The following is a 25,608-nucleotide window of genomic DNA, read 5'->3' as shown; positions in this document are numbered from 1 at the left end:
TGGTCATGGATTTTATCACTCCAGTAACTTTTATTATCATCCAAGCCATGTGTGGTAGCCTCGGCACATAGAAAATGGTGAAGAAATCCCATGTGTAATTACTCCTTGTGTCTTAAATATAAAAAATAATTTTAAAGATTTTCCTTTATGCATTTATTGGAGCAGGCCAGCATGACAATTCCTAAGTGTGTCTGCTTTGCTGGGTCAGAGCCTCAAGCCCAGATTCCCAAAGGTTCCCAAATACCTTTAAAGCTCTGAGGATAGTACTTGAAAAGTCTTAATGGCTGTTATTATATTGTGGGGTTATTAGTCATGAATCAGTGTTGGCGGATTTAATTCCGTTTTCTGTCACTTCTTGGTGACACTGAGGGGCTTTTTTTTCTTCTTTCCTTATAAATATATGAAGTGGATATTTGCCCATCACATTGCAAAGCATCTGCCAGTGACACATGTGAGGTTGGATCTGATGGCCCAGAGTCACTGTGCCAGCCTCTTGGATGACATGGATTTATGGAATTACTGAGGCTGGGAAAGTCCTCTAAGATCACCAAGTCCAACCATCAGCCCACATTCCCCAAGAATCCATGTCCTCAAGGGCCTCATCCACACCATCTTCCAAAGGAAAACTTCCTAGCAGCAATTAGAAATGGCCTCAAAGCAATTGGGAATTTTTTAACATCTTTGATTTTTTCTTCATTTATTGTAGAGACAGATTTTTCAGACTGAGCTATATTTGTATAATTCTTGAAACTGTTGGAGACAAATAATCTGTAAAAGCATGGCACTAAAATTGGCAAAACTAGACAGATCTCATCAATCATTTACTCTTGAAGGTTGTACAAAACATTCCATTTCCATTTCCTGATCTATAATTTTTTCCCTAATAATCCTAAAAGCTTTTTAATAACATGCTAGTGACTTTTTTGTTTTCCTTTTTGGCTGATCAATGAATATCTAATCCTGTCTGTAATGTATTTCTGTGCCTCTTTAATACTTTGTCCTAGGACCGGCTGTATTTTGTGATGGAGTATGTCAATGGTGGGGATCTCATGTATCACATCCAGCAAGTAGGAAAATTTAAGGAGCCACAAGCAGTGTGAGTGTTCATGTGTTTAAATCATGCATCATCTTGATGTTACACTCTAGGAGGATTTGGTTTCTTCTTCTTCCCAGGCTCAGGATGAACTCCAGGCTGGCCTTTGTTTGTTTTTAAGGCCCAAAATCTGAACTTTGTGTTGAAAATGGTGTTTGAACACACAAACCAAAGGTAGCTGTGTATTTATTCAAAAATACAGCACAAACAAAGGCAGGAGAGGCTTATTGAAAAGTGACAAGAATTTAAACAGGGCAGCAGGAAATTAAAGATGTTACATCATATTCTGATGTTGTTTTTAAAAGCAGATATTAAAAAAACAGTGAGAAGAGCACTTCAGTCTGAATTAGTGCTATAGAGAAAGGCAGTACAAATAGACTCAGCTCTGTGATATAAATTACAGTTTATACAAGATAAATTCAATGTATAGCTTGTAAGAATTTCTGTGATATATTTGTGAGGAATTAATAAGGAATTAGGAATTGTTTGTCTACATGATTCTTTTCAGGTAATTGTACATCTGGCACATCAGTGAGCAACTGAAAATGATCTCTAGCATATTTAAGAGTGAATAGATCCATCAGTACCATTTTAGCCATATAATACCTCATCACCACTTGTTAGTGTTTCATAAATCATCTACTAATGAAACCTCAAAATCAAGGGTGACCAACTGCTTTAAGCATTCTGTTAAAATAATTTCTCATTTTAATTTAAGCAATCAGGGCTTGTTTAAACGAGAGCCCTTCTAAATAGAAGTGTTTCAGACGCAGACAAACATTTTAACAACTCATGGAATCAAACTGAGATGGTGTCAGATCATCCTTGACTCCAGCTAATGCAACTTGCCAACACTTGGCAAAATCTGTGGTGCTTCATGACAGCTTTTGCCTGTGCTGCATCTTCACACATGTTCACAAACACCTCCGATGGAGTGTTGCAGAGCTCAGTTGCTTCCTCTCCCTTGTGCTGAGCCTAAAAATTAATCTCATTTTTAAATAATCCTCTCGGTCGTAATTTGCACAGTTCCACGGCAACCAGCTTCAAACAGCCACCAGTATTCCATACCTCTTAACTGCATTCAGCAATTATATTTTATATGGTAATCATTTTAATTAGCTTCGTGTAATTAATCCATTAACAGGCTGGATAAAGGAACACTATTTCTGCAAATTATTTCATGCCATGTGAATTGCAATGTACATTGAGCTGCATCCTGGATTCATCAATCTGTGATTAGAGATAAGGACCTTTGCAGCAGAGTTAGTGCAAAAAAAGCTGTGCTCCAGCTGCGCTGTTTTTTGTGGTCCAGAGAGCAATTTTCCTTTTTTTTTTTTTAGATTCTGCATTATTTTATCATCAAATACTTAAAATGTATCTGTTAAGGTCCAACTGAAGTGATTTGTCTTTCATGTCACCTGTATACATACAATATAAATCACATGGTTCATATGCTACTATATTGTCATCCTTTACCATGATTCATTTGCAATTTATTTTGCCAGAAGAAAGTCAGGAGGCAATAAGAAATCTGTTGATTTTTTTTCTCCCCCCACACAGGTTCTATGCAGCTGAGATCTCTATTGGGTTATTCTTTCTCCATAACAGAGGGATTATTTATAGGTGAGTGTGATCTGACATAAGTAATTTCTGAACTATTTTTAAAATCCCCAAATGATCAGCTTCTTTAACATCTCAGTGTATTTTTAAAACAGAAAGCCATCAGTGTAGAGCTCTTTTTGTTGTATTGCTGCTGGTGAGGTGGAAACCCAAGCCCATTTTAACCTGACCTTTCTGACACCTGTGCCCTGCCCCACTCAAATAAAACCTCTTGGAAATGGAAAACTCCATGTTTTGTATTTCTGGGTGATGTTTAACAATATTACACATCCCAGAGTCTCAGGTGAGGGGTCAGACACAGCCACCTCTTCATTCATTGTCCAGCCCAGAGCAGCTGTGGCTGCCCCTGGATCCCTTTGGAATGTCCCAGGCCAGGTTGGACAGGGCTTGGAGCAGCCTGGGACAGTGGAAGTGTCCCTGCCATGGCAGGGGTGGCACTGGATGGGCTTTAAGGTCCCTTCCAACCCATTCCAGGATTTTAAGATCATTCTTAGATGTCTGCCCAGCTCCCTCCAGGCTGAGCCAGCCCCACGTGTGCTCCCCGAACCTCCACCCACAAAGAGCTGCAAATATTCCTTACCCACAGTAAGCTCACCCCAGCTGATCCCAAACATTCACCTTCAATTACTGTGATTCTCCTCAGAGATCTGAAATTAGATAATGTGATGTTGGATTCAGAAGGACACATTAAGATTGCTGATTTTGGAATGTGCAAGGAGCACATGTTGGATGGAGTAACAACCAGGACCTTCTGTGGCACTCCAGACTACATTGCACCCGAGGTAAACACTGACCCTTTCAAGAACCTTTTAGTTCCTTAAAGGAAATTGTCTGTCCACATTTTATACCACTGGGTTTGGATGGCTCTAACTCCAGATTCTCCATGGATGGCACCATTTGACTTCTGCAGGTATATTGGGTATATTTGTGAATTAATGCAATGTAATCAATAGGAGTAGTCACTATTTTAAGGAAAACCTAGTTAACTGAAAAACTAACTTTTTATGAGATAAGATTTTGCTCATTCTACCAAAAAACTTTAAAAAAAAAACAGGCTCACAATCTTACAATTTAAGATCACAGTCTTGGGATCATAAGATCACAATCCCTGATCTTAAATTTGTAGCCTGGAAATGCTGTTACACTAAACTTTGCAATTTGTGAAGTTACACAAACATGGGTGTTGCTGAGATCAGCAAATATTTCACTGGGAGCAAACAACGCTGCTTTAATCCAGTCCTCCATAGGTTCACCCAGCTGCCAGCACACATTTATTTAAAGGATTATTTGGCATTTTCAGGAAATCACAAACCACTCACTGAGTTTTGGGAAGGGACTCAGGAGGTCTTGAAGCTTTTTGCTGTCCTCTCTGTAGGAGCACTGTGGTGTCCTCCAGGCCATGTCCTGCAAGTCCTGCACAGGTGCCACAAGTTGCTGCTCCTCACCTCAGGAGAGCTCCTGTCATTGAAATCCCCTTCCAAAAGCTGAGAGATCCAGCCTTGAGTGGAGTTGTTGTAATAAATCCATAATTTGCCTTGAGTATTCCATGACTTGGCCATACCTGTGCAGCTTTCAAGCCACTGAAAATGACATTGAGGCCTAAACCAACTGCAGTGGGTCTGAAATGAAAATATGATCATGAGAAACCCAGTTGTGCTTTAAGGCACTGGCATAAATATGAGCTTAGAGTTAAGTCTGGATGGGATTTGTATTTCAGTAGTTGAGGTCTAAAGAATTGAAAACAAGCACATGTGGTGATTTGGATATAATTCAAATATATGAATATTAAAATCTGGTCTTTGTGCATACTGAGCTTTCAGGAGTCTTGATTTGTTTGGCAGCAGATTTGATGCAAGAGGCTGGATCCTGGTCCAAGAGACTCAGTTGTTCACTGGGTACTGAGCAAGAGGCAGCTCTGGCTGGAGCATTTCTGGCTGTAATTGAATGTTTGTTGGAATTGGGGAGATTTATACACAGACAAGTAAATTAGTGTCTAAGGTGAATTTTGTCATCTCTGAAATTGGAATGAAAAATAGTTTGGTTTTTTTCCCGCTTGCTAATTCATGCTTTTCAGAGTGAAATATTGTGTATTCTACACCCTTGTTTTTTTCCCATTTGCTGTTGCTTGCAGCAGGATATCAGAACAACCAGAGTAGTATTTCATTTTCTTCTGTCAAAACATAAATGAAGCCAATATTACAAATTAAAGTGTCCTTTCTGTGGCAATTGTCTTGTGCCAGTTAATGCCAAAGAACATTTTGTCAATACCAGAATGCTCAGTGTGGCTCAGTGCTAGAGCAAATTATTTTACTTTATTTGGAAATTTCATATAAGGAAATAAACCTTTTACCAAAACATCCAGTAAGTGAGAGGAAATTAGTCTGTTATCTTAAAAACAGATTTGCTTTTATTTTGTTTAATTGGCTGATTTTCTTTTGTCTCTGAGGACATTATTGTGACTGACAGTTTGCTAACTAGTTCTGTGATGAACTTCAAAGGAAGGTTCCTGTTTCACTTGCAGGGGTGTTTCAGCCCATGTTTCCATGGGCTAAAATTTAGAAATTACTAATAGGTTTTAGTGAGAATTCATTTGCACTGTCACATCCCTGCTGGGTGGAGATAAAGGAGCTAAACCTGAATAAACTCTTGAAGGTATCTGGAGTAGAATCCAGTGAGTGGGCTGCACTCCAGCCTGGAGAATGAGCTCTTTCCAGCGGCATTTGGGGAACAATGTGGTGACTCGTGTGGGGCCTGAGGGAGCCCACGCTGCCCCTGCAGGACCTGCCCACAGATGGAGCACACAGCTGCAAGGACCCTGCAGGGCCAGCTCAGTGGTGCCCCTGTCCCAGCTCCGCAGGGGAAAGCAGTGCTGCCTTCAGCAAAGTGAACCCTCCAATTTGGAGTGCTGCAAAATAATGTTTTCCCTTTCCTCTGAGTGGGAAAGTCGCCACTCGCTGTTACCTGGGTGTATAATGGGCTGGAATTATTGTTAATTTCCTTGTGCTGTGCAATTTGAGGAGTGTGCAGAGGTTAAGCTGGTGGGATCCCAGGTCTGACAGCTTCTCTCAGGCAGAAAGTGGTTATCTTGTACAGAGTATTTCCTGATGTGCTGAACTTAAATATTTATGGTCAGAGTGGTGAAATAGCTGTGAAATCAATTAGTACTTTGTGTTTCCTTGACCAGTCAAGAGAGACAGGAGGAGATGGATGTCAGGAGGATTAGGGGGAAGGGATTCTGCCAGCACAGAACCCCACCATCAGCATCCCTGCAGCAGCCACAGTGCTGATTCTGAATTTCAGAGGAATTCAAATTAGAAACTCCATTTCCCTTCTCTTCCATCTCACAGCCTCAGAACCTTCAGTTCCAGCCTTGAATTTGCCAGGACTGTGGGAGGCAAATAGGTATTACAAAGGTTTGGAAAGTGCATTTGACTGTTTCTTGTGATAGTAATATTTATTTCTTTTAATAACTGAGTTTTAACTTTTCCAGCAGACATCATATATGCTCACAAAAGATTTCCTCTTGCCTCTGGGATATAATCTTTTCATCCCAACTGGCTACTAGCTGCAATGATCTAAACATTCCTACAAATTGCTGATATTAATCTCTGTGTCCTGCTCTTAACTGTGCCTTCCTTGGAGGCAAAATAGAGGAAAAAGAGAAAAAAAGCAACTCCTTCTGCCAATTTGGCTTGATGAGAAAAATTCCTGAGCTCTTTCTGAGTGCTCAAATGCACAGAATCTGGAAAGGCAGAAGCTCTTAATGCATGGCAATAGATGGGTAAAATGAGACATTTGAAATGCAAAAGGACATGAAAAAGGCAATAATTTAAATTAATGATGGAGAAGGAGGGGAAGAGGATGATCCCATCAACTTTCCACTTCTGCCTGGCCAGTGAAAATCAGAAATCATAGGTGGAGGAGGGGGCAGTTCTTCATTTCTAGGGACAGGAGCTCCCTCAGTGCTCTGGGTCTGTTCTGGACACTGTGGGGGGACAGGACAGGCTCACACAGCCCAGCTGCTCTCACAGACACCAGGATTTGTCCTTGCAGGATGACTTTGGCAGCTGCTGCAGGGCTGGCTCTGAGTGCAGCAGCTGGGAGGGGGCACTCGATGAATTCTGGGTGATGAGGAGGGAGCTGCTGCAAACACAACATTTAGAACTTGCTGACTTCACACCAATGCATGTTTTACTGTACATTGAAGGCTCATCTGCTTCCTCCCACATGGAATTCCTCCCTTGAAGTGAGCATTCTTCCCTCTGGCTTGCACTTCCCGGTTGGTGCTGGGAGCAGCTCCCAGTCCAAGGAGTTCATCCATGGGTTCCACACGTGGCAAAGGGCTGGTCTGGCTGTCCCTGAGCCACAGCCTCACTGGGGGTATTCACATGGGGTTAAAGGGAGAAAACTCCCCATGTGCAGCAGCAGCAGTGACAGCAGCACCTTTTCTACATGGAGATAATTCGATGGAGAAGGTGTTGTCATTGCCTTTGCAGTGGGACTCTTGCAGCCCTGGTGGCTGCATTTGTATTTGTGTCTCAATTCCCACTCTTCCATCCAGGCCTGGGAGCTGAGTGCCAGCTCAGAGGGGCACTGCTCTGCTCGCCAAACATCAGAAAAACTGGAGTGATTCTGACCATCCATTGGAGATTTTTCCATGTTAATTCTGCCTCTCCTGAATCTGTTTGAAATTCTCTCCCAAAGGCAGATTTCATAGGAGAGGTTGCAGTTCCTGACGGGAATGTTTAGAGAAGAACCCAGCCTTGACTGACCCCTTGCTGGATAGAAATCAGCATTGTTGGGTGCTTTGGTACAGCTTTCACTGTAGACATTGCATTGCAGCATTTAAGATCTCCTCCTCTCAGCAATCCCATCAAACTCCTTCCCAGCAGGGACAGCAGTGAGCTGTGGGCTCCTGGACAGACCTGGCTGCCAGGTACAGAGCCTTGGCAGGGTGGCAGCATTCTGTTTCTCACTGCTGTGGATCCATTTTTGCTCATTTGCTAATTGGAAGAAGCTGTTCCTCCCAAAACCACATACCTGGACTGCACTTGTTGTACAAAATGTTCTGCCCTTGCAAAACAATGATCTGAAAAACATCCCCTTTTATATAAAATATTCTGTTCCATAAGGCAGGAAGACATTGTCAGGGAAGGACTGAGGATGAAATGTTTTGTCATTTTCTGTGTGCAAAGGCCAGTATTTTTCCTGGATGAAACTTTGAGAGTGTTTGGTGTTTCAAAAGGCAATATTGATTTAATAAATCAAAAGGCAGGAACTTACTGGTGATGGAAATGAAGGGAGAGTAACCAAGTGTGTCACTATAAGATGAAATGAATGTCCCAAATATATATTTTAAGCCTATATTACTGCTAAGAGACAACTAATATGGACTGCCTTTATGTAGGGTCTTCTAGATGAGAATCTTGTTATTATCTCTGCTTGTCTAATACATTCCAAAGCACAATTGATTTTGAAATCCTTGGGTTAGAAACATTGCAGTAATTTCTAAATTATGTGCTGCTGTATCTCAGGCAAGGACATATATCCACACAGAGACCATAATTTTCTTTAGTAGCCAGGCAGTCCTGCTTTATTGCACTGGTGACTCACAATTTTCCTGAGCAGCTACAGAACTTGGCAGTTCAGCTTCTCTTTCAGACTACTAAAAAATTTAGGATGTGTGATGTGTACTTGACTGGGCAATTTATTTCACAAAGAATAAAAACACGAGCAAACAGGAGAATGAAATGCAAACCCCTCTGGAGCTGTGAGTGCCTCAGCTCCCTGCTCATTCCAGAGCAGAAGGGATGTTGGAATCAAAGGCTCTGCTGCTGCATCAGTGGGCATGGGCAGGGACTGGGCTCTCCTCCATCCCTTCCCAATTCACAGAATCCCTTCACAGCTGTTTGGAAAGATCTGAGGAGCACCTGCACCTCCAAACTCCTCCACACCATCACCAAATGCAGCTCTTCAATCAATGGCCTCTCACTCTGAGGAGGCCCTGGTTAGAGGATGACACAGGGGGTGACCTGGGTGCTGCTGGCACTTGCAGCCTTTCCCTGTGTCACAACTCCATTTGTACTGCTCTGTGAGGCACATGTGAACCCAGAGCATGGAAAATACTTGACATTTCCATTAATCTGAACAGCTGAACCCCCTTTCTTTTTGGTGTAGTTGGTATTTCATTCTGAGTAACACAATCATGCAGCTTGGGAAAACTTAACTGAGGTTTTTTGAGTTCTGCTCTTTTCCTAAGTTTTGATTCCTTTTACAGCAGAACAAAAATATAAATATTGAAAAGAAAGGTTTAATTATTGATAGTCCATAAGTTAAGTGAGCCTCATGATTTCAGACTTTGTCACAAACAGTTGGGATAATGGTTTTGCCTTGTCTCCTGCATTGTGCTGCCCTGCTTCCTCCTTTGGCCTCAAATGCACATCCCAGGAAGTCTCTGAGCTGTATTTTCCAAGATACATTTTCCAAGATATCAGGGTACCCAAGGGCGTGGGTGGGTTTAGCCTAACACTTGCAAAACAATCCAACTCCCACTGAAACCCGTGACGAGCTGGAGTGAGGATTACAGGATTGTCGTTCTGGCCTTTTTCAAGGAAATCTGTCCTTCTCTGCGTGTCACACATGTACCTAAAGCTGGGGTGAGTTAACACAGGGGTTTTTCCTCTGCTTTTTTTTTGTGATTATGCAGATTATTGCTTACCAGCCCTATGGGAAGTCTGTGGATTGGTGGGCATATGGTGTGCTGCTCTATGAGATGTTGGCTGGCCAGGTAAGATTCCCCCTCTGTGCTCTGTGACCTCCTCCTGCCCTCCAAGGCTGCTCTGTTTCAAGGCTCCCTAAAGGTTTACACCATTACAGGATAGGATTGAAGCCTTTCATTCTGCTGTTATCTCCTTGTACTCTTGACTGACTCAACTGAGAATGTATTTAGGCTTTAAGCTCTTTATGTTGCACCCACATAATCAAGCTCTGCCTTTGAATACAGCTCCTTTGTACTGCAATAATGTTATAAATAGCCATCTTCAGGATTGAAAAGGAGACACTTGAGCAGGAAAATGCATGTCAAGTGGAAGAAATACCATTTAGGAGTTTGAAACCACAGGGAAGCATAATAAGAGTGTGTATAAGCTCTGCATTGCAGTTAAGTCCCAAGAATACAGTTTTTGTACTGTATGTCCTGGGGGTAAAATATGGGTCTGAGCACTTGGAAATGTGCTCAGTTACAGGCCCCTCGTTCTGCTCAGTTAATGAGAGGCTGCTGGGGTGGGGAAGCAGCACTGTGCTGCAAGAAATGGCAGAAAAGCACCAGCCTGAAGGAGTTCTCTTAGTCTTGAGTTGAAAAAGATTCCTGCAGTTGGCTTTCAGGGAGTGTTAGGTAAAGGCAGGCATTTCCCAAGCTTAAAACACACATCTGTAACAAATGCCTTTAGGAGTTTCTCTGCAAAATTCCAGTGGACATTTAAAAGTTTTAGCATGTAGCAACTGCAGCTGTTAACATTTGCAGGCTGAATTGCAAATATTGGCCATTGAATGCTTTGTGGGAAAGGAGATTTACCATTAGCTGGGCTTGCACAGGGCCCATATCCTGGGGATTTATCCATGGGCACTTTCCCACCCCTGTATTTTAAAATATAGTGCAGCCCTTTAGCAGAATCCACAGCCAGAGCATAAAACAAAGTGGAGTCCAACTGGAATTAAGTGAGGAATGGACATACCTTAGCACAAGGTAATTGAAAGTTACTCTCCAAACTTCACCCTTTGAAGTGTTTTGCCTGTCTGGTGCACAGTAGCTTTAAAAACTGATTAAAGCTGATCACAAAGATAATCCTGCACACATTTCATTAACCTGGCTGCCATTCTGGGGACAGAAATGAACATTTCTCCTTGATTTTAATCTGAGACTGTCAAACACTAAGCTTCTGGGTCAGCAGATATCCAGGCTGCAGATGGCTGTGGGTTTGGGGGTGTTCCTGGACCAGGAGCACTGCTGTATATGGATGTTTTTGGGCATGGTGTTGTCATGCCATTTCATAAAAACTGGAGAATTTAAAAGCACAAAAAGGAAAACTCAGTGTATTACTCACTTGTGATTTATTTTCAACAGCCTCCATTTGATGGGGAAGATGAAGATGAACTATTCCAGTCCATAATGGAGCATAATGTTTCCTACCCAAAATCACTGTCCAAAGAAGCAGTCTCCATCTGCAAGGGGGTGAGTTAAAATGTTATTTATCATTCAGTTCCTTTTGGCAGTCCTTGTGACTCACTGGGTTTGCCTGGCTCTGACACAGCACTGTAGTATTTTAAAGTGCAACTTCTGTCAGGCAGTGCTGAGCTGTGTTGTCACTTGGTGTCACTGCTAAGTGCTGGGCTCTTCCCACTGTGCCTGTTTGTTTTATGGAAAGAACAAATGTCAGAATCAGTGGCTGCCAAATGCAGAGCAGAATTTATAAACAGGACCATGGTGTGAAGAGTCTCCCCCTGCTTTGCCTCTCGACCCACGGCAGCACAGCCCCAGTTCTGCAGGGTGAGATTTCTCAGCCTGGCTGAGAGGCTCCAGCCAGTCCTCAGCCCAGAATGCCTAATGACAGCATCAGAGCTCAGGAGTTGAGGAGAATCATTTTTAAATGTAGGTGAAGATGAGCTTATGTGAAAATCTTTAGCATAAATACAAGGAAACCATAGGGAAATTCTGACCCAGTGGTGCCTGTGTGGCCTAAAATTGGTCTTAGATAAGAAATTAATTTTTTTTTTTACTTTTGAGGAAAATAATAGATTTGGCTTCAGGGGATTAGCTTAGGAAAAAAGAATTCATTTGACTTCCCTTTGATTCCATGTGATTCTCCAGAGCACCATCAGTCTGCAGCTTTTCCAATCCACCGCCTGTAATGGGTTATTTGATGTCTGACTTACACTGATAAAACACCACTGCACTTAGTTAATTTGGTATTTACATTCTTCCTATCCTTTTCAACCATTTATGAAGTATTATACACGGGCAGGATATTAGTCCATTAAAGAAATCATCAAGGAAAAGGTGTTTGGAACAAGAAGGTAAAAATGAAAGACCATGCTAATTTTGGAGCTTATCCCAGTGTAGATGTGCTGGCCAACAAAAAATAAACATGATGTATTTTTGTAAAGTACATTCAGATTGCTGCCTTGTCGTGACAATCACATATTCAAACAGCACAGCCTGAACCTGATGAAATTGCCCTGTTTTCAGCTCCCCTGTTTGCTGCTTCTGTGTGCTCATGTCAAGGGAGGGCAGAAAGCTAAATTTACCCTGCACCTTGAGATTTTGAGCAAGTCTGTGATACTGACATGTTCTTCATCTGCTAAACTGACAAATTGATCTCAGGTTTCAGTGGGAGTTTTTTCCTGAGCTAAGAAGTCAATATGAGAAAGTTTCTGACCCTTCAGTGGTGGCTCAGCAGTCCCAGGGCTGGGCACCACTGGGCAAGACAAACGTGCCCACTCTGCTCTTGGAATTGATTTGTCTGCTTGACTTCCATTCCACTGACTGAGAGTTTGTTGGTTTTGGTAAATGCAGCAACTTTGGAAAGAATTAAAACTACTGGAATCAATACTCTCATTTTCTTTTATCACCTACTGTTAAGCAAGGGGTTTGGAAAAGGTAACAAAAATGGGAATGTTGCTATTAATCTTGAAGAAGGCTGTGATTCCTGCCCAGTGCACAGCTGCTTCCCAAACCTGCTTAGAGTCACTTTTATTTTAGGTTCAAAATTGGAATCAGATCAACTCAACATTTGGAAGGAGACTAAAGTGCTACTGAGGTTTTCAGAAGATCTGTTGAGGTATCACTCCCAGCAGTACATTAATCATGTATAATTTGTAAAAGAGCTTTCAAAAGTCCCCACGAAACTTGAAGTGAGAGTTTAAGGCTACATTGCACAATTCCCAATGTACACAATTGGAAAATGCTGAGGAACTTGTTAATTAGGGAGCACATTCTAATTTCTGAGCACGCCAGGCTGGTGGATTTGGGGCTGGTTTGTTTCCCCAAGTCTGTTTAATCTCTGTAACTGGGTATGGTATTGACCAGGATGTCATTAAGGATGCAAGGGAGGAAACACAGATTAGATGTTGTCAGCTGGGTGCCAAAGAATTGGAGGCTCTGTAATGAGATGTCTTGAACGAGCCCAGAAAAATGAAATGGGAGTGTGGGGGGGTTGTACTTCATGGAGCTTTAGTGCATTGGAATTTATGATGGTTAATTGATTGTTGAGATAGAGCTGGAGCTGTTCTGGAGGTCTGTAAGACTGAACTGAGAGACTGGAGGTGAAATTCAGGAGTGAGTTGTGAGGCAGCAGGGATGGTCCTGGGCACCACCTGTACCTCCAGCAGCAACCTCTGCCCAGTGGGAAAAACTTCCCCAGTGCAGCCCCTAATTTTGCTGCTGATTTGCTGTCTCCAGTGATGAAGCAAGATAATTCTTCAAAAAATTCGTTTTATCTTTTCAAAACAATTTTATTAGCAGAGTGTATCTTCAGGAGAGGAGCAAGAGCGTTGCAGGCAGAGGAAAGTCCCTCTCACTTTCCTTCCAGCATTAAACTGAATAGTTTGGTGTTTTCTTCCCAACAGCTGATGACTAAACATCCTGCAAAACGCCTTGGCTGTGGCCTGGAAGGTGAAAGAGACATCAGGGAACATGCTTTCTTCAGGAGAATTGACTGGGAGAAATTGGAGAACAGGGAGATTCAGCCACCTTTCAAACCTAAAGTGGTGAGTGAGATGCCAGAGGTCCAGATTGCTCACTGCCCCATCTGGGTCACCAAAAGGGATGCCTTGAGGAGCTGGAACAGAGGCTTGATGGAGTTTAGGGGAATAAAGTGGTTATTTATTGAAGTACCTTCAAAGGCCGCCCCCTGGCAGTACCAGAGCCACAGTCATGGCTCTGCCTGGATGGCTCCAAGATGGAAACAGAAGAGAGCTTGGTCATGAGATCTCACATTTTTATAAATTTTGGTCCATTTGAATATTGGAGTTAATTGTCCAGTTACAGCTCCAGCCCATCCAGTCCCACCCTGCTTGTTTTTCTCTCTCCAGCCCACGGTGTTTGTGCTCCTGGGCTGAGATTTGGATCATTTGTCCTTGGTGCCCAGCTGGAGCAGGAATTGTTTTGTCTCCCTGCTCTGTGCACAGAGCTCAGCATCCCCTGATGTGAGCCCAGCCCCACACACTAAAGCAGCACAGGATCTAAAACATAGAAAAGCTCAAACCTGAGGCCTCATTTCCCTCCCTGGCTGAGGCTGCAGCCCTGCTCCCGTGGGTGGGATTGCAGCTGCAGATCTGGGGCATGGCTGAAATGAGGCCATTTGGTGAGGGCAGAGCCGTCTGTGAGCCTGGCTGTGTTTGGGTGGAACCTGGGGAACTTTGTGCCTTGCAAAAAAGCCTCCCAGTGGTTTGAGCCCTGCCTGGATGGTCACACACCACGTGAGGAGAGAACACAGGGAAAATTGGCACATCCACATCAGCCACTTAGACTGGTCATAAATGAGGTTAACAACTGTCTCCTCTGAGCAGCATCTGAAGTCAGGATCTGACTGAGGGATTTGGATTAGAGGGGTGAATTTCTCCATAGTTGGCTGCCCAGCACAGGGGGTTTTATTCACCATCCTATAGCACTGTCTGCTCAGTTTGCAAGATTAATCCCTGGTTTATTTTCCATGTTCATTACTGGTTTGCACACATGTATCTACATGTTAGAAGTCCAAGCTAGTGTAAAGATGTCCTTACCCTGAGAGCTGTTTGCATAATAGAATTGGAAGAGCTTTGCTTGTTGAGCCAGAAGTTCTTTCAGCATGTACTGTGCTTCATTGACAGGCAAAGAGAAGAGTTTGCACAGAAGAACACAAGCTTTAAGGAACAGCTATAAATTGTTATGTCCTAACCTTGAACCTTTCTTCTCTAACCCTTTCATTTTTCAGCTGAGAATCCTGGCTGGCTTTAGCACTTCAGGTGTAGCATAACTGCTTTACACTGATTTATTTGCCAATACAGACATACCAGTGTCTGTCACAAACTAATGAACAGAGGGATGCCAATACCTGAATTATTCTTTACTTTTTTCATACATAGACTTTTTTGCATGAGCAGGAGGAGAGTTGAAGCTGAGAAGGGTGTTTATTGGTAAAGGAAATACCTTTTTGCTCTGGTGTGGATTTTGCAGGCAGGGAAGGGTGTAAATAAGAAGAACTTGTGTGGTGCTGCCAGACAACCCTTTCCCAGAGCTGGCTATGCAAAGGGGAGCTCTTAGAGCTTCTATTATTTGAGATTTTTATTACATGCTTCTCAAGGCAAATCTAAAGCTGATCATAAAGCAGATGTACCTTCACATGTGTAATTTTTATTAGCTCAGGAGTGCTTAGACTCTCCTTGAAGTTAAAAGGAACACCAGCTTGAAGGTGCTAAAAGCTTCAAGTGTGGTTTGGTTCCATCAGAGCCTCCTGGCAGGTCCTGGCTCCTCCTCAGAGCAGCCTTGCTCTGTCTCCCTGGTTATCATGACCTGGTTTGTTTGCACAGGCTGCTATTAAAACACACCGAGGCGGATTCACACCGAGCCCGACTCTCCTGGACAAAAATAACTTAAAATCCAAGTCCAGTATTTGCATACCCTGTGCACAGCTCATTATTGGTGATTGCTGATTCTATTTGTACCAGTATCATACAGTTATAGAATCATTTGGGTTGGAAAAGACCTTTAAAATCATCATTAACCCAGAACTGCCAAGCCCACCAGTAACCCAGTCCCTAAGCACGTCTACACAAGTTTTAAATCCCTCCAGGGGTGGATATTGATTTTAGAAAGCAAAAACACACAACCCTAAATCTGTTTGAAGATATGGATGTATTTACAGGCTTTGTTTGGGGTGATATTTTTTGGGAAACCTTTGTAGGTATATCTTCTCTAGGAAGTGCTTTCCTGCAGGAATAATCCTGCTGCTTCCACTGTCCTCACTCAAACACAGAGCTGCAGATTTTGGGTCAGCAGTTGGGTGCTGTAAATAACAAATTCCCTTCCAGATTGACATTTCACAGGTTATAGGCATAGACTGATTATTTGGCAAGGATGTTTTACTCCTATTTCCAAGTTTAGGTGTTCGAAAAGTCCTGTAATTTCAGTTGTACTTTAATAATGCTTTAAGGTTCAGTGCTACTCTTTAATGTGAAGACAAATACACCATTGAAGATACAAATTTTTTTATAAGTTACTGTGTTTGCACCTAAAATATACCCATATTTCATGGGTATATTATATTTATATATAATATATTTATGCATATATAGAGAGAGGGGCTAAATAGATATATATTTTTATATATAAATATATATATATTTAGCCTCTACTAGCCTAAGCAATGTGAGAGACCTGATGGTTTCAGGAACTTTGGGTTCAATGTCCAGCTTGTTTGAGTACCTTTCATTTGCTGAAAAAAAGAGGAAAAAAATTTCAAAAAGAAAGAAAATAGCATAATTTTTATTGCAGGATGATGATTACCTGTATATCTTTTTTTAAAAAATTTCCTTTTTAGCCATAAAAAAATCTCCTATTGTGGCTGCTCTGAGCTGGCTGTTGTGCCTCTAAATTAATTCGAATTAATTTGGGGCTCCATGCCAATAATTCAGAAGTTTCCTCCTTGTCAAAGTTCAGCTCTTTCCATTCTTGTTTTCCAGAGATTCTGTTTGAAAATGCAGAGGCTCAGGGGGCACCAGGGCATTGCATGAGTGGTGCAGAGCCCTGGGTGGGCTCCATTCCTCCAAACTCTTCTTTCTACAAACCTGATTTCTTTTGTTCTGAAGGAGTTGTGCTCAGGCTGTAGCTGCATTTAACCCCCTTCTTGGCTGGACCTGGCCCCAAAATGAGTCTCTTAAGAAAATTAAAGAGAAAGCCTGTGATAGCAAGTTTTGGAACAAGAACCTGTCCAGGATGTGCTCCTGCCCTGCCCAGCACTGAGACCCTGCTGTAATTTATGAATTTATAGGAGTTCAGTGAATTTATAGGAATCTATGAATTTATAAATTTATAAATAAAAATAAATTTATGAATTTAGAGGAATTCAGGAGTTCAGAGCCTGTTCAGTGAAGATTCAAAGCACATAAATGAATTGCATTAAGCTTTTTGCAGATCACAAAGGAAATAGAGACTAACAGGGAAAATTTAATTTTGTACGATAAGGCATTTAAAAAGAATGAAACAACTTGACAAAGAAAGTATCTCTTGCCAACATATGTTTATCAAAATATTTCCTTTTTCCTTTTGTATCCCAGTGATGCTGAATATTTAAAAGCCTCTTTATCTCATCACCTCATGCTGATGGATGAAAACCTTTCTGACTGCTTTTTATCAGGATTCAGCTATTAAAACTTCACTGTTTGTCTGGGGGTTTTTTTTGTCAAAATATCTGAAAAGAAAATTTTCCCTCAACTACTCATAAGAAACATGCCTTGCATGTATCCTGACAACTTTACTGTTGTATTGCTGGCTTTTTTCAGCCTTTTTTTCTGCTTTTCTCTCTCCTTGCAGTGCGGCAAAGGCGCTGAAAACTTCGATAAGTTCTTCACGCGAGGACAGCCGGTGTTGACGCCTCCCGATCAGCTGGTCATTGCCAACATAGACCAAACGGATTTTGAAGGGTTCTCTTTTGTCAACCCCCAGTTTGTGCACCCCCCTGTAGAAAATGTAGCATGAAACAGCAGAGCAGCAGAACGGGGAGCAGGTGTAACCCTACAGTTTTTAGGCTTTCGCCTCGTTGATTCCATTTGGGCCTGGAAGTTGTAGGGTTAGAGGGTGGAGGATGAGGGAAGGGCCACTTAGTCAGGATTTGGGCTTTGCAGCAGCAGTGTTGTCTTAACAGGAGGTAAATTAGTGTACGGTGCCCACTTTTTCTTCTAGAAGTTGCCACTGACTTGTTGAAACTTACCCATGTTTTGGTACGTTCTCTATTTTGTAACTTCCCGCTGTCCTTTTGCTCCCTTTTCCACTCCCTTGTGTTGGAAAAACATCTGACACGTGCTCTGAATGAGAAGCCACCTCGATAAAATAAATAAATATTTATTTATTTATTTATTCCTTGGGGGTGGATGCTGGGAGGTGGGAGCTCCTCCCGGAGACCTCAGGGGCAGCACCAGAGACTGGGAGGGGAGAGCCATTGCAAAAACAGCACTGAAAGGGTTTGAAAAATATGGCAGGGGAAAAAAATATAGTTGGGAATGGGTGGGAGGGGGGATGAAATCAAATTAGACCCCGAGGTTTGGTGAACTGATCCTGTAAAATCCCAAATAAAAGCACTGGGGTGGTGGCCACGTCTCTAGGATTTGTGCTAGGAGTAGCATGTGATAAACTCAAAGGTGAAATTTTGTCTTTAATAATAATAATAATAATAATAGTAATAATTTTAATAATACTTTTGTGAATTTTTAATCTCCATGAGATTATTCTGTGATCCAGGGTGCCATTGTCTGTTCAGTTGGTTTCATTTACACCACTCCTCAAGTTTACTGTTAACTGGTTCTAATACCAATATTTTACTATGAAATTTATTAACCTGGAATGTAAAACAAAACTGTAATTCCTTATATCTTATTTACATGTGTTTATTTATAGTCTGCAGTGTAGGACAGTAAATTGAAAAAAGCGTTATGTATACTAAATAAACAAAAAATGCAGCCCCAAGTGACTTCCTGACTTCTCCAGAATAACTCATGAAATTCAAGTGAGATTTAGTCTTAAATAATCGGTTTTAATTCAGAAAACTTTGGGCTGTAGAATAATCGAGCCTGAAAAAAGCAGCACCTAAAACTGGTTTTATTGATAGAATGGAATTTAATACGTTTTACATATGCTTCATGCAATGAATTTTGCATGTTTAGTAATAACTCTTAATAATAAGGGTTAATAATAAGCAGATCTGTATTATTGACATAATCGTATCAAGCATAAAGAGTATTATAAAAATTTTATAAAACAACTTGTGCTTTATTTGTGAAAGTTCTTGTTCTGAATGACACCATTTAGATTTAGCTAAATGTTTTCTTGCTATTGTTTTGATTTTTACTTTAGGTTTTGAATATTGTTACTGGCTTAGGGTATAATCTCTTTTTTTTTTAAAGTAGATATACTTTTAAATAATAATTGCTACCTGCAGGTTTTATACGAGGTTCAATTCGGCTTTCATTTCACATCTGCTTATTACTTGCAGAGAAGGAAATAGACTTTATTTGCAACGATGAACACTGTAATTAATGCAATCTTCTCCTCTCCTATCACTTAGATAAAAAATTTTGATATTTCCTCTTACTACTTACCAGAAGATATTAACTCAAATATCAGTAAATAATGTTTTGTGCATATTTTGGTTTTGTTACAGCATGTAAAATAGTAGTTGGTGCATTTCCATTTTTTTCCTCTCCTGCCTTGATCCCATTAGCAGCCACAGGCACTTTTTGTCTGTCAGATGTGCATGATGATGCCAGAAGCATGATGTCTCTGTTGCTGCATGCAGACTGATTACAATTTTTCCAGCATGTAAACATATTCCAAAAAAGTAAGATATTTGCCATAAAATCCTTCAATTTATACTAGAATATGTAACGGAGTGGGGTGGGAGGGGAACCTACTTTCTAACCATCTTTTATGACAATAAAACATGGAACCTGTGCCAAAGATTCTGTCAGAAAGATGCAATCCTGCCAGGGTGGGGCCTGGGGGAGCCGGGCAGGTGTTGGGGGAGATGGGGTTGGGTGTGAAGGGTGACAGTGGCACTGTGGGGCTCCTGCACCTGCAGGGCCCTTGGGAATGTGGCTCTGGGGGAGGATGTGCAATTCTTTGGGGCCAGGGTGTGCAATTTCCACACCCCAAAGTCCAATTGTTGCCCTGTCTCAGGCCTTTTGTACCTCAGCTCCCACCAGGAGCATCCTGGAGTGATCAACCCCTGGCATTCCAGGTGTGGCTCACCAGGGGCATTGGCCAACTGACAGGAACTCAGACCTTGCCTAAACAGGACTCCAAACTTTCACACATTTTAGGAGTAAAATTTTTAAACTGTTCTGTGTCAAATATGTCGTCATCCAAGACTGGGAGTTCATTTTCTCCTTTGTGTATTATGTACTTCAAAAATGATGGTATTCACCATAAAGCATGTGGCGTAATGCAGCATTCATGACTTCTTTTCTTTTTTCATTTTTTTTTCCTGAATATTATTAGCCTGGCAATGTTTAGTAAAATGCTGTAGAAAACAATAGGTTGAATTAAGATAACAGATTACTGAGTCTCAGATTTTAATAAAGAAGGGGCTCTCAGCTATGCCAGTCTGCCAAGAGGTGCCATTGTGCTTGTTTTTAAAATGTGAAGTGAAAAAAACACTTTGGAAAAAGGAAAATACAGGGAGAAAAATACCAGCATACAGGTTTGGGGAGTAAACAAAGCAGAACAGGGGCAGAACTGAACCAAGCCAGAAACCAGGCAGGAACTCCCTTGGGTAGATGTTACCACAGCTGTGTTTGCCTGATGAAATCTGAATTGTCCAAGGAAGTCCCATTGCTTGAAATCTGAATTTTCCAAGGAAGTCCCATCTACCCATCTGCCTTGGGTAGATGTTGCCACAGTTGTGTTTGCCTGATGAAATCTGAATTTTCCAAGGAAGTCCCATTGCTGGCACAGCTGTGACAGTCGGGGCTGTTCACAGCAGGACAAAACATCACAGGGCTGGTTTAACACTGGGACAGGGCTGGTTTAAAACTGGGACAGGGCTGGTTTAACACTGGGACAGGGCTGGTTTAACACTGGGACAGGGCTGGTTTAACACTGGGACAGGGCTGCTCATTTTCTGCCTACTTCTCATACCCAGTTTTTTCAGCCCTTGTGTTTTTCTCCCAGTTTTTCTGGTGTAGAAGCAGAAATTCCTCTTCAGCATCATGACCTCGGGTCCCTGGGCTTGTGACAGCCGTGCTGTGTTCTGGAGGTTCCTGAAGCACTTTAGGAGAAGGTGCTGTGAGCTCCTGGGTGCTGCAGGAGCCAGGCAGGGTTGGACAAAGCAGGGATTATTGTGTTACCCCTCACTGCTCTCCTGATGCCCTCACATGCTCTGACCTTTCCCGACAACTCCCCCTGGCTGCTCAGAATCCAGAAATTTATCATGGCAAGGAAAACCTGAAAAACCCAGCCAGAACTTCCATATCTTTTCAGAGACAGATGTTATTTATATCATATTTCTCACAAGATTTGGTTTTCTAGAGAACATGTATCAACAGAAGGAGAGGCATTAGAGCTGCTTCTCTTTCACTTGTGTTTGGTAGCAAATGTAATCCCAACACCCACGTTGCCACCAAGATTCCCAAAAGGCAAATTGAAAACTGTGCTGCCCTGAAGCTGGGTGGGAATTTTGGGAGCTGTAATTGAAAATGGTGCTGCCCTGAAGCTGGGATGGAAATTTTGGGAGCTGTAATTAATAAATGGTGCTGCCTTGAAGCTGGGTGGAAGTTTTGGGAGCTGTAATTAATAAATGGTGCTGCCCTGAAGCTGGGTGGAATTTTTGGGAGCTGTAATTGAAAATGGTGCTGCCCTGAAGCTGGGTGGAATTTTTGGGAGCTGTAATTGAAAATGGTGCTGCCCTGAAGCTGGGTGGAATTTTTGGGAGCTGTAATTGAAAATGGTGCTGCCCTGAAGCTGGGTGGAAGTTTTGGGAGCTGTAATTAATAAATGGTGCTGCCCTGAAGCTGGGTGGAAGTTTTGGGAGCTGTTTCCACCCCTGTGCTGAGTCCCAGGTGGTTCCAGGGCAGCCCCATTCCTGCTGGGAGAGGCACAGGTTTGCCATGTAAAACTTCCAAGGGGTTTTTAGGGATCAAATGGGACTTGACTGGCTCCTAAGCAAATTCTGTCATCATTCAGGCATCTGGATGCTTTTGTGCACCTTTGAGTGACACTTTTGAGGATGGTGGGATTCCAGGACAACCATTTCACCCACCAGCCTCAGTGCCCTGAGCAAGGCTGGCACATATGTGAGAAGGAGAGAGCACATTCCTATGATAAATAGTCCTTGTTAATCCAGTTTGGAGGAGAAATCCAATTTAGCTTTCTGATTTTTCATTCTTTCCAGAAATACAATTGAATTTCCTTTTACGAACTGCAGAAAGTTCTTCTGGAAATCAGCTGTTAGTTAAAAAAAAACCTCATCACGTCTGAATGCTGCTGGCCTTTGAAATCCATCCTGTCTCTTGGGGTGAATCCAATTCAGTAATTCTGGGCTTCTATAAAATTAATAAGGTCGAGCAAGAGAGGAACTTGTCTTCTAGCTGGAAAGATGGCACATCCAAGGGTGGAGTGGTACCAGCTGAAAAGTGTTTTCTGAGCCAGTGCCTGTGGATGCAATCCCAGTGAAATGCCATAGGAGACACGGGCAGTGAGCAGGGGGGGCAGATCCTCCTCATTGTGCAAAGCACAGCATTGGAAACAATTATTAATAATAATAATAATCCAATAAGAAAGCTTTGATACCAGTAGAAAGCATATCTACAGTATATTGAGTTTACAGTAGGCTTTTGGACCTGCCAGGGAAACTTCTGGAAATATTTAATGTGATTTTCAGTTTAGTCATTAGCATAAGTTATTGTACATAGGGGTTTTGTCTCTTTGCAAACGTGAGTGTGGGCTGTGTTTGATGTGTCCCCTCTGTAGGTGGGCACTGAGCTGCCAAGTAGTCCAAAAGTAGACTAAAAGCTAAAAAGCACTTTTTTCCCTCAGCCCCTCACTCAGACAGGATCTGAAATAGCTGAGTTGAAATAAGTAAGATTTGACTCCACAACATGCACGACTCCCTCACTGTGCCAGTAACCACTGGGAATAAATGGCCTTACCATGAATAATGGCCATGCAGAGCCCTCCTGTTCAATAACCGTGAGAGGAGAGGCCCCTTGTCAACCCCTGCTCCCTTATCTCACTGCAGAGCGGGGTAACAGCACTCCCTGACCCACAGGGACGGGCGAGCACTTCTTGGGCAACGTTTCTAATTCACTTTTAACCTGAAAAGAGTTGTGTAAGCATTATTATCGTTTTTACTATTCAATCAGCTTCTGGGATTCACATGGTACTGCTGGCTATGCCATGCTGTTTCTACTTTTTTATAGAACTTTAGTAACTCCGCTGAAACCGTTTGAGGAGAAATAAAATCAGATCTGAGGCGTTTCTTACAGAACCTGGAGTGCAGCTTTTGTACCTGGAGTCAGGGTGTGATGGGGAGGGATGCTTGTGATTGTGAGGGTCAGCTGCACTTACCTCTTTTCCAGCTACTGAGATTTTTATGTGCAATTTTAAAATTCCATGTGGATGGAAGTCTTATCAGAACTGGTAACGGGAGGGGGAGATTCCCTTTGGGTAAATAAAGTCAGCACAGCTGTTTTTTAGCACTGTTTTTAGTGACTCCTGCGGAAGGAGGAGCTCTGTTCTTTGTGCAGCTGCTTTGTCCACGACAGGCTGATATTTTCTGTTGATATTTTAATGTATTTCTGTGTTGTAAATGTGTCTTTGTGCTTATTTTTTTTTTCCTTGTCTGTGACACCGTAGTTCAGATTTAAAAGAAAACTGCTCCAGAAGCTGTTTTTTTATTCCACTGATGTCAGTTGACCTAAATAAGTAAATTAAGTCTGTTATATGATTTGAAACAGTGCAGGATGAGTAGCAACAACATTGACACAGCTGCCATTGAAGCTCATTTCTCACTGGTTACATTGGACACTCTGCAGCTGATGTTTCATTAGTTTTGTAATTAATAATGACAGGAACGTTTTAATAGAAAGGAAAACGATGTTCATGATCTTTACAAACATTTTGCTGAGAAGTATTTGAATTTCTTCTCCTTTTCTCTGAACCCCTTGGGGTGACACTGCCGAGGGTTCCTTCCAGAGATTCAAACACTCCTGGGTTAAAAATCTTCAAATTAACAAACCAAAACCCCACTACAGCTTCCAAGGCACCCAGGGAACCACAGAGCTCCCCGAGTGCTTGGCCAACAGCCCCAATTCTCTGAAAATATTAATTATGTGTTGTACTCACTATTGGCCTTGCAGTATAAAAACAATGCTCTTGCAGGGGTAATAAAAATTTAATCTATGGCTCGTTCCCCAAACCTTTCATTTGTTCTCTCCCATGTTATCAAAAGGTATGTAAAAAAATAAATAAATTTCAACAAAATGAAGCTCGTTTGCTCTTTCTAAAATGTGCATTTCTCAACACTCTGTGGTTTTGCACAACAATACAGAGAACACCTGAAACTTCTCAAATGCCTGTATGCTACTTAATTTTTTTAAACATTAATGAACTCATTAATATTTTTAATGTTAGTTTTAAGACCCAGATGTTTTATTTATATAGAGGAGAACATTATTTATTTTCATGTCATTTATCTGCAAGATGCTACCAGAAAATTTGGAGAGGCCATTCATTTTTCAAAAGATTTTTTTAAAAAACCCAACCATTGGAAGCGTAGTGGGCAAGACTGATGTACAAATTACAGCATCTTTTTTGTTTGTTTGTTTGTTCCATAATTCGCAGGATCTTCAATCTTTGTTTGCATGAAATGCTTTTGTTAAGTATTAATTGTAGTTTCAAAGCAAGCGTGTATGAATAAAAATACTGATCATTACTTTTGTGAGAGTTTGGTCTGCCTTGGTGAAATTTCCTTTCAAAATTGACTCTTCCAGGGTCGGAGGCTGCAGAGAGGTTGGTGTGAGCTCCACAGAAATTGCCCAGTCTGGACTTTGGTTCTTCAGAGACAGAATTTTAACCTGGGGTTTTGTTTTTAATTCTTGTTAATGAATTACCTAAAAAAATTAACATGAATTAATGAATTACCTAAAAAAGGTGGGTCTGGAAGAGGATTTCTGTGTGCTGACCTTGGTGCTGCTGGGCTGCTCCAGTTGTGGAAAAACAGCTCCAGAGCCAAAGGAGGTCTCAGATGGGAGGGTTTGGTTCAAAGCTCAGTGTGGGATTTGGTGCTGGAGGATTTGTCCTCCTTGGGAGCAGCCAGACCCAAAAATCTCAAATTCAATTTGTCTTTTTGAGTGTGGGAGCCCTGGGTGGTTCATTCCACCTTCTGCTGCTTCCTCCTGGAAGTTTCAGTGATTGATGGCCTAAAACTCTCAGCACCCAGAACTCCCAACAGGCAAAATTAGAGCAAAATCCTTTCATTTTGATCCCTGATGACCCTCAGGGCCCCGCCTGTGTGATGAAACCCCTGATTTAGCCCTCCTGGATTTCCCTTGGGCTCCTGGGGACCGGACAGGACCTCCCAGTGCCACCAGCCCCGTTCACACTGACGTCACTGCTGCTCAAAACCTGAAAGCAATGTCCAAATATTGTGACAGCTTGACAGACAGCTCCCTTTCCTGCCTGCTCTCACAGGATTGAAGCTCAGGCTGATTCAGTTACTGGGTTTGTTGGCTGAGTTTGCCCTGGGGAATTGTTGGAATTCAGGTTTTTTTTCCAAAGAGTGTTTCCAGGCTATTTCACATCTGTCATCCAGCATGCTCAGCTTCTGAAGGCCACGAACACATCCCAGACCTTGGGAGCTTTCTGCAGAGCAGAACAGGGGCTTGGGGGACACATCCCTGCCCTGGGCTCGTGGACGCAGAGTTGGTGCCTCCAGGGCAGGGGAAGGGGGTCCTGAGCTCTCCATCCTGCCAGAGCTGCACCCCCAGCCCGTGGGGCCAGGATTTGGGGCCAGACCACCCCAGAGTGGTTGTGGGGCTGTTGGCTGTTGGGGTGACACTTGGACAGGAGTTTCTGAGCCATCTCCTTGGGGATAAACCAGCCTGGCAGAGCTGTGGGTGCTGGACATGGGTACAGAGGGGTGGGAGAGCTG

At 42.3% G+C, this 25,608-nt stretch overlaps 1 protein-coding gene across 2 annotated transcripts in view; it reads left to right on the top strand.

Annotated features, from left to right (window-relative positions):
• PRKCA (protein kinase C alpha) overlaps window positions 1-24,401 on the top strand; it is a 151,934-nt gene extending 127,533 nt beyond the window's left edge. For both annotated transcript variants that reach the window (XM_064728231.1, XM_064728232.1), the window contains 7 exons: window positions 1,005-1,096; window positions 2,654-2,716; window positions 3,357-3,495; window positions 9,420-9,500; window positions 10,836-10,943; window positions 13,337-13,477; window positions 17,280-24,401. In XM_064728231.1, the coding sequence (XP_064584301.1) occupies window positions 1,005-1,096; window positions 2,654-2,716; window positions 3,357-3,495; window positions 9,420-9,500; window positions 10,836-10,943; window positions 13,337-13,477; window positions 17,280-17,444 (789 nt within the window). In that variant the 3' untranslated portion in view covers window positions 17,445-24,401. The remainder of the gene's footprint in view (window positions 1-1,004; window positions 1,097-2,653; window positions 2,717-3,356; window positions 3,496-9,419; window positions 9,501-10,835; window positions 10,944-13,336; window positions 13,478-17,279) is intronic.
• Window positions 24,402-25,608: the final 1,207 nt, after the last annotated feature.

This window comes from Zonotrichia leucophrys, chromosome 18 (genome assembly GCF_028769735.1).
Source record: "Zonotrichia leucophrys gambelii isolate GWCS_2022_RI chromosome 18, RI_Zleu_2.0, whole genome shotgun sequence".
NCBI classification, from domain to species: domain Eukaryota; kingdom Metazoa; phylum Chordata; class Aves; order Passeriformes; family Passerellidae; genus Zonotrichia; species Zonotrichia leucophrys.
The sequence above is the reverse complement of the archived record's forward strand: the minus strand, read 5'-3'. Positions and strand labels throughout refer to the sequence as shown.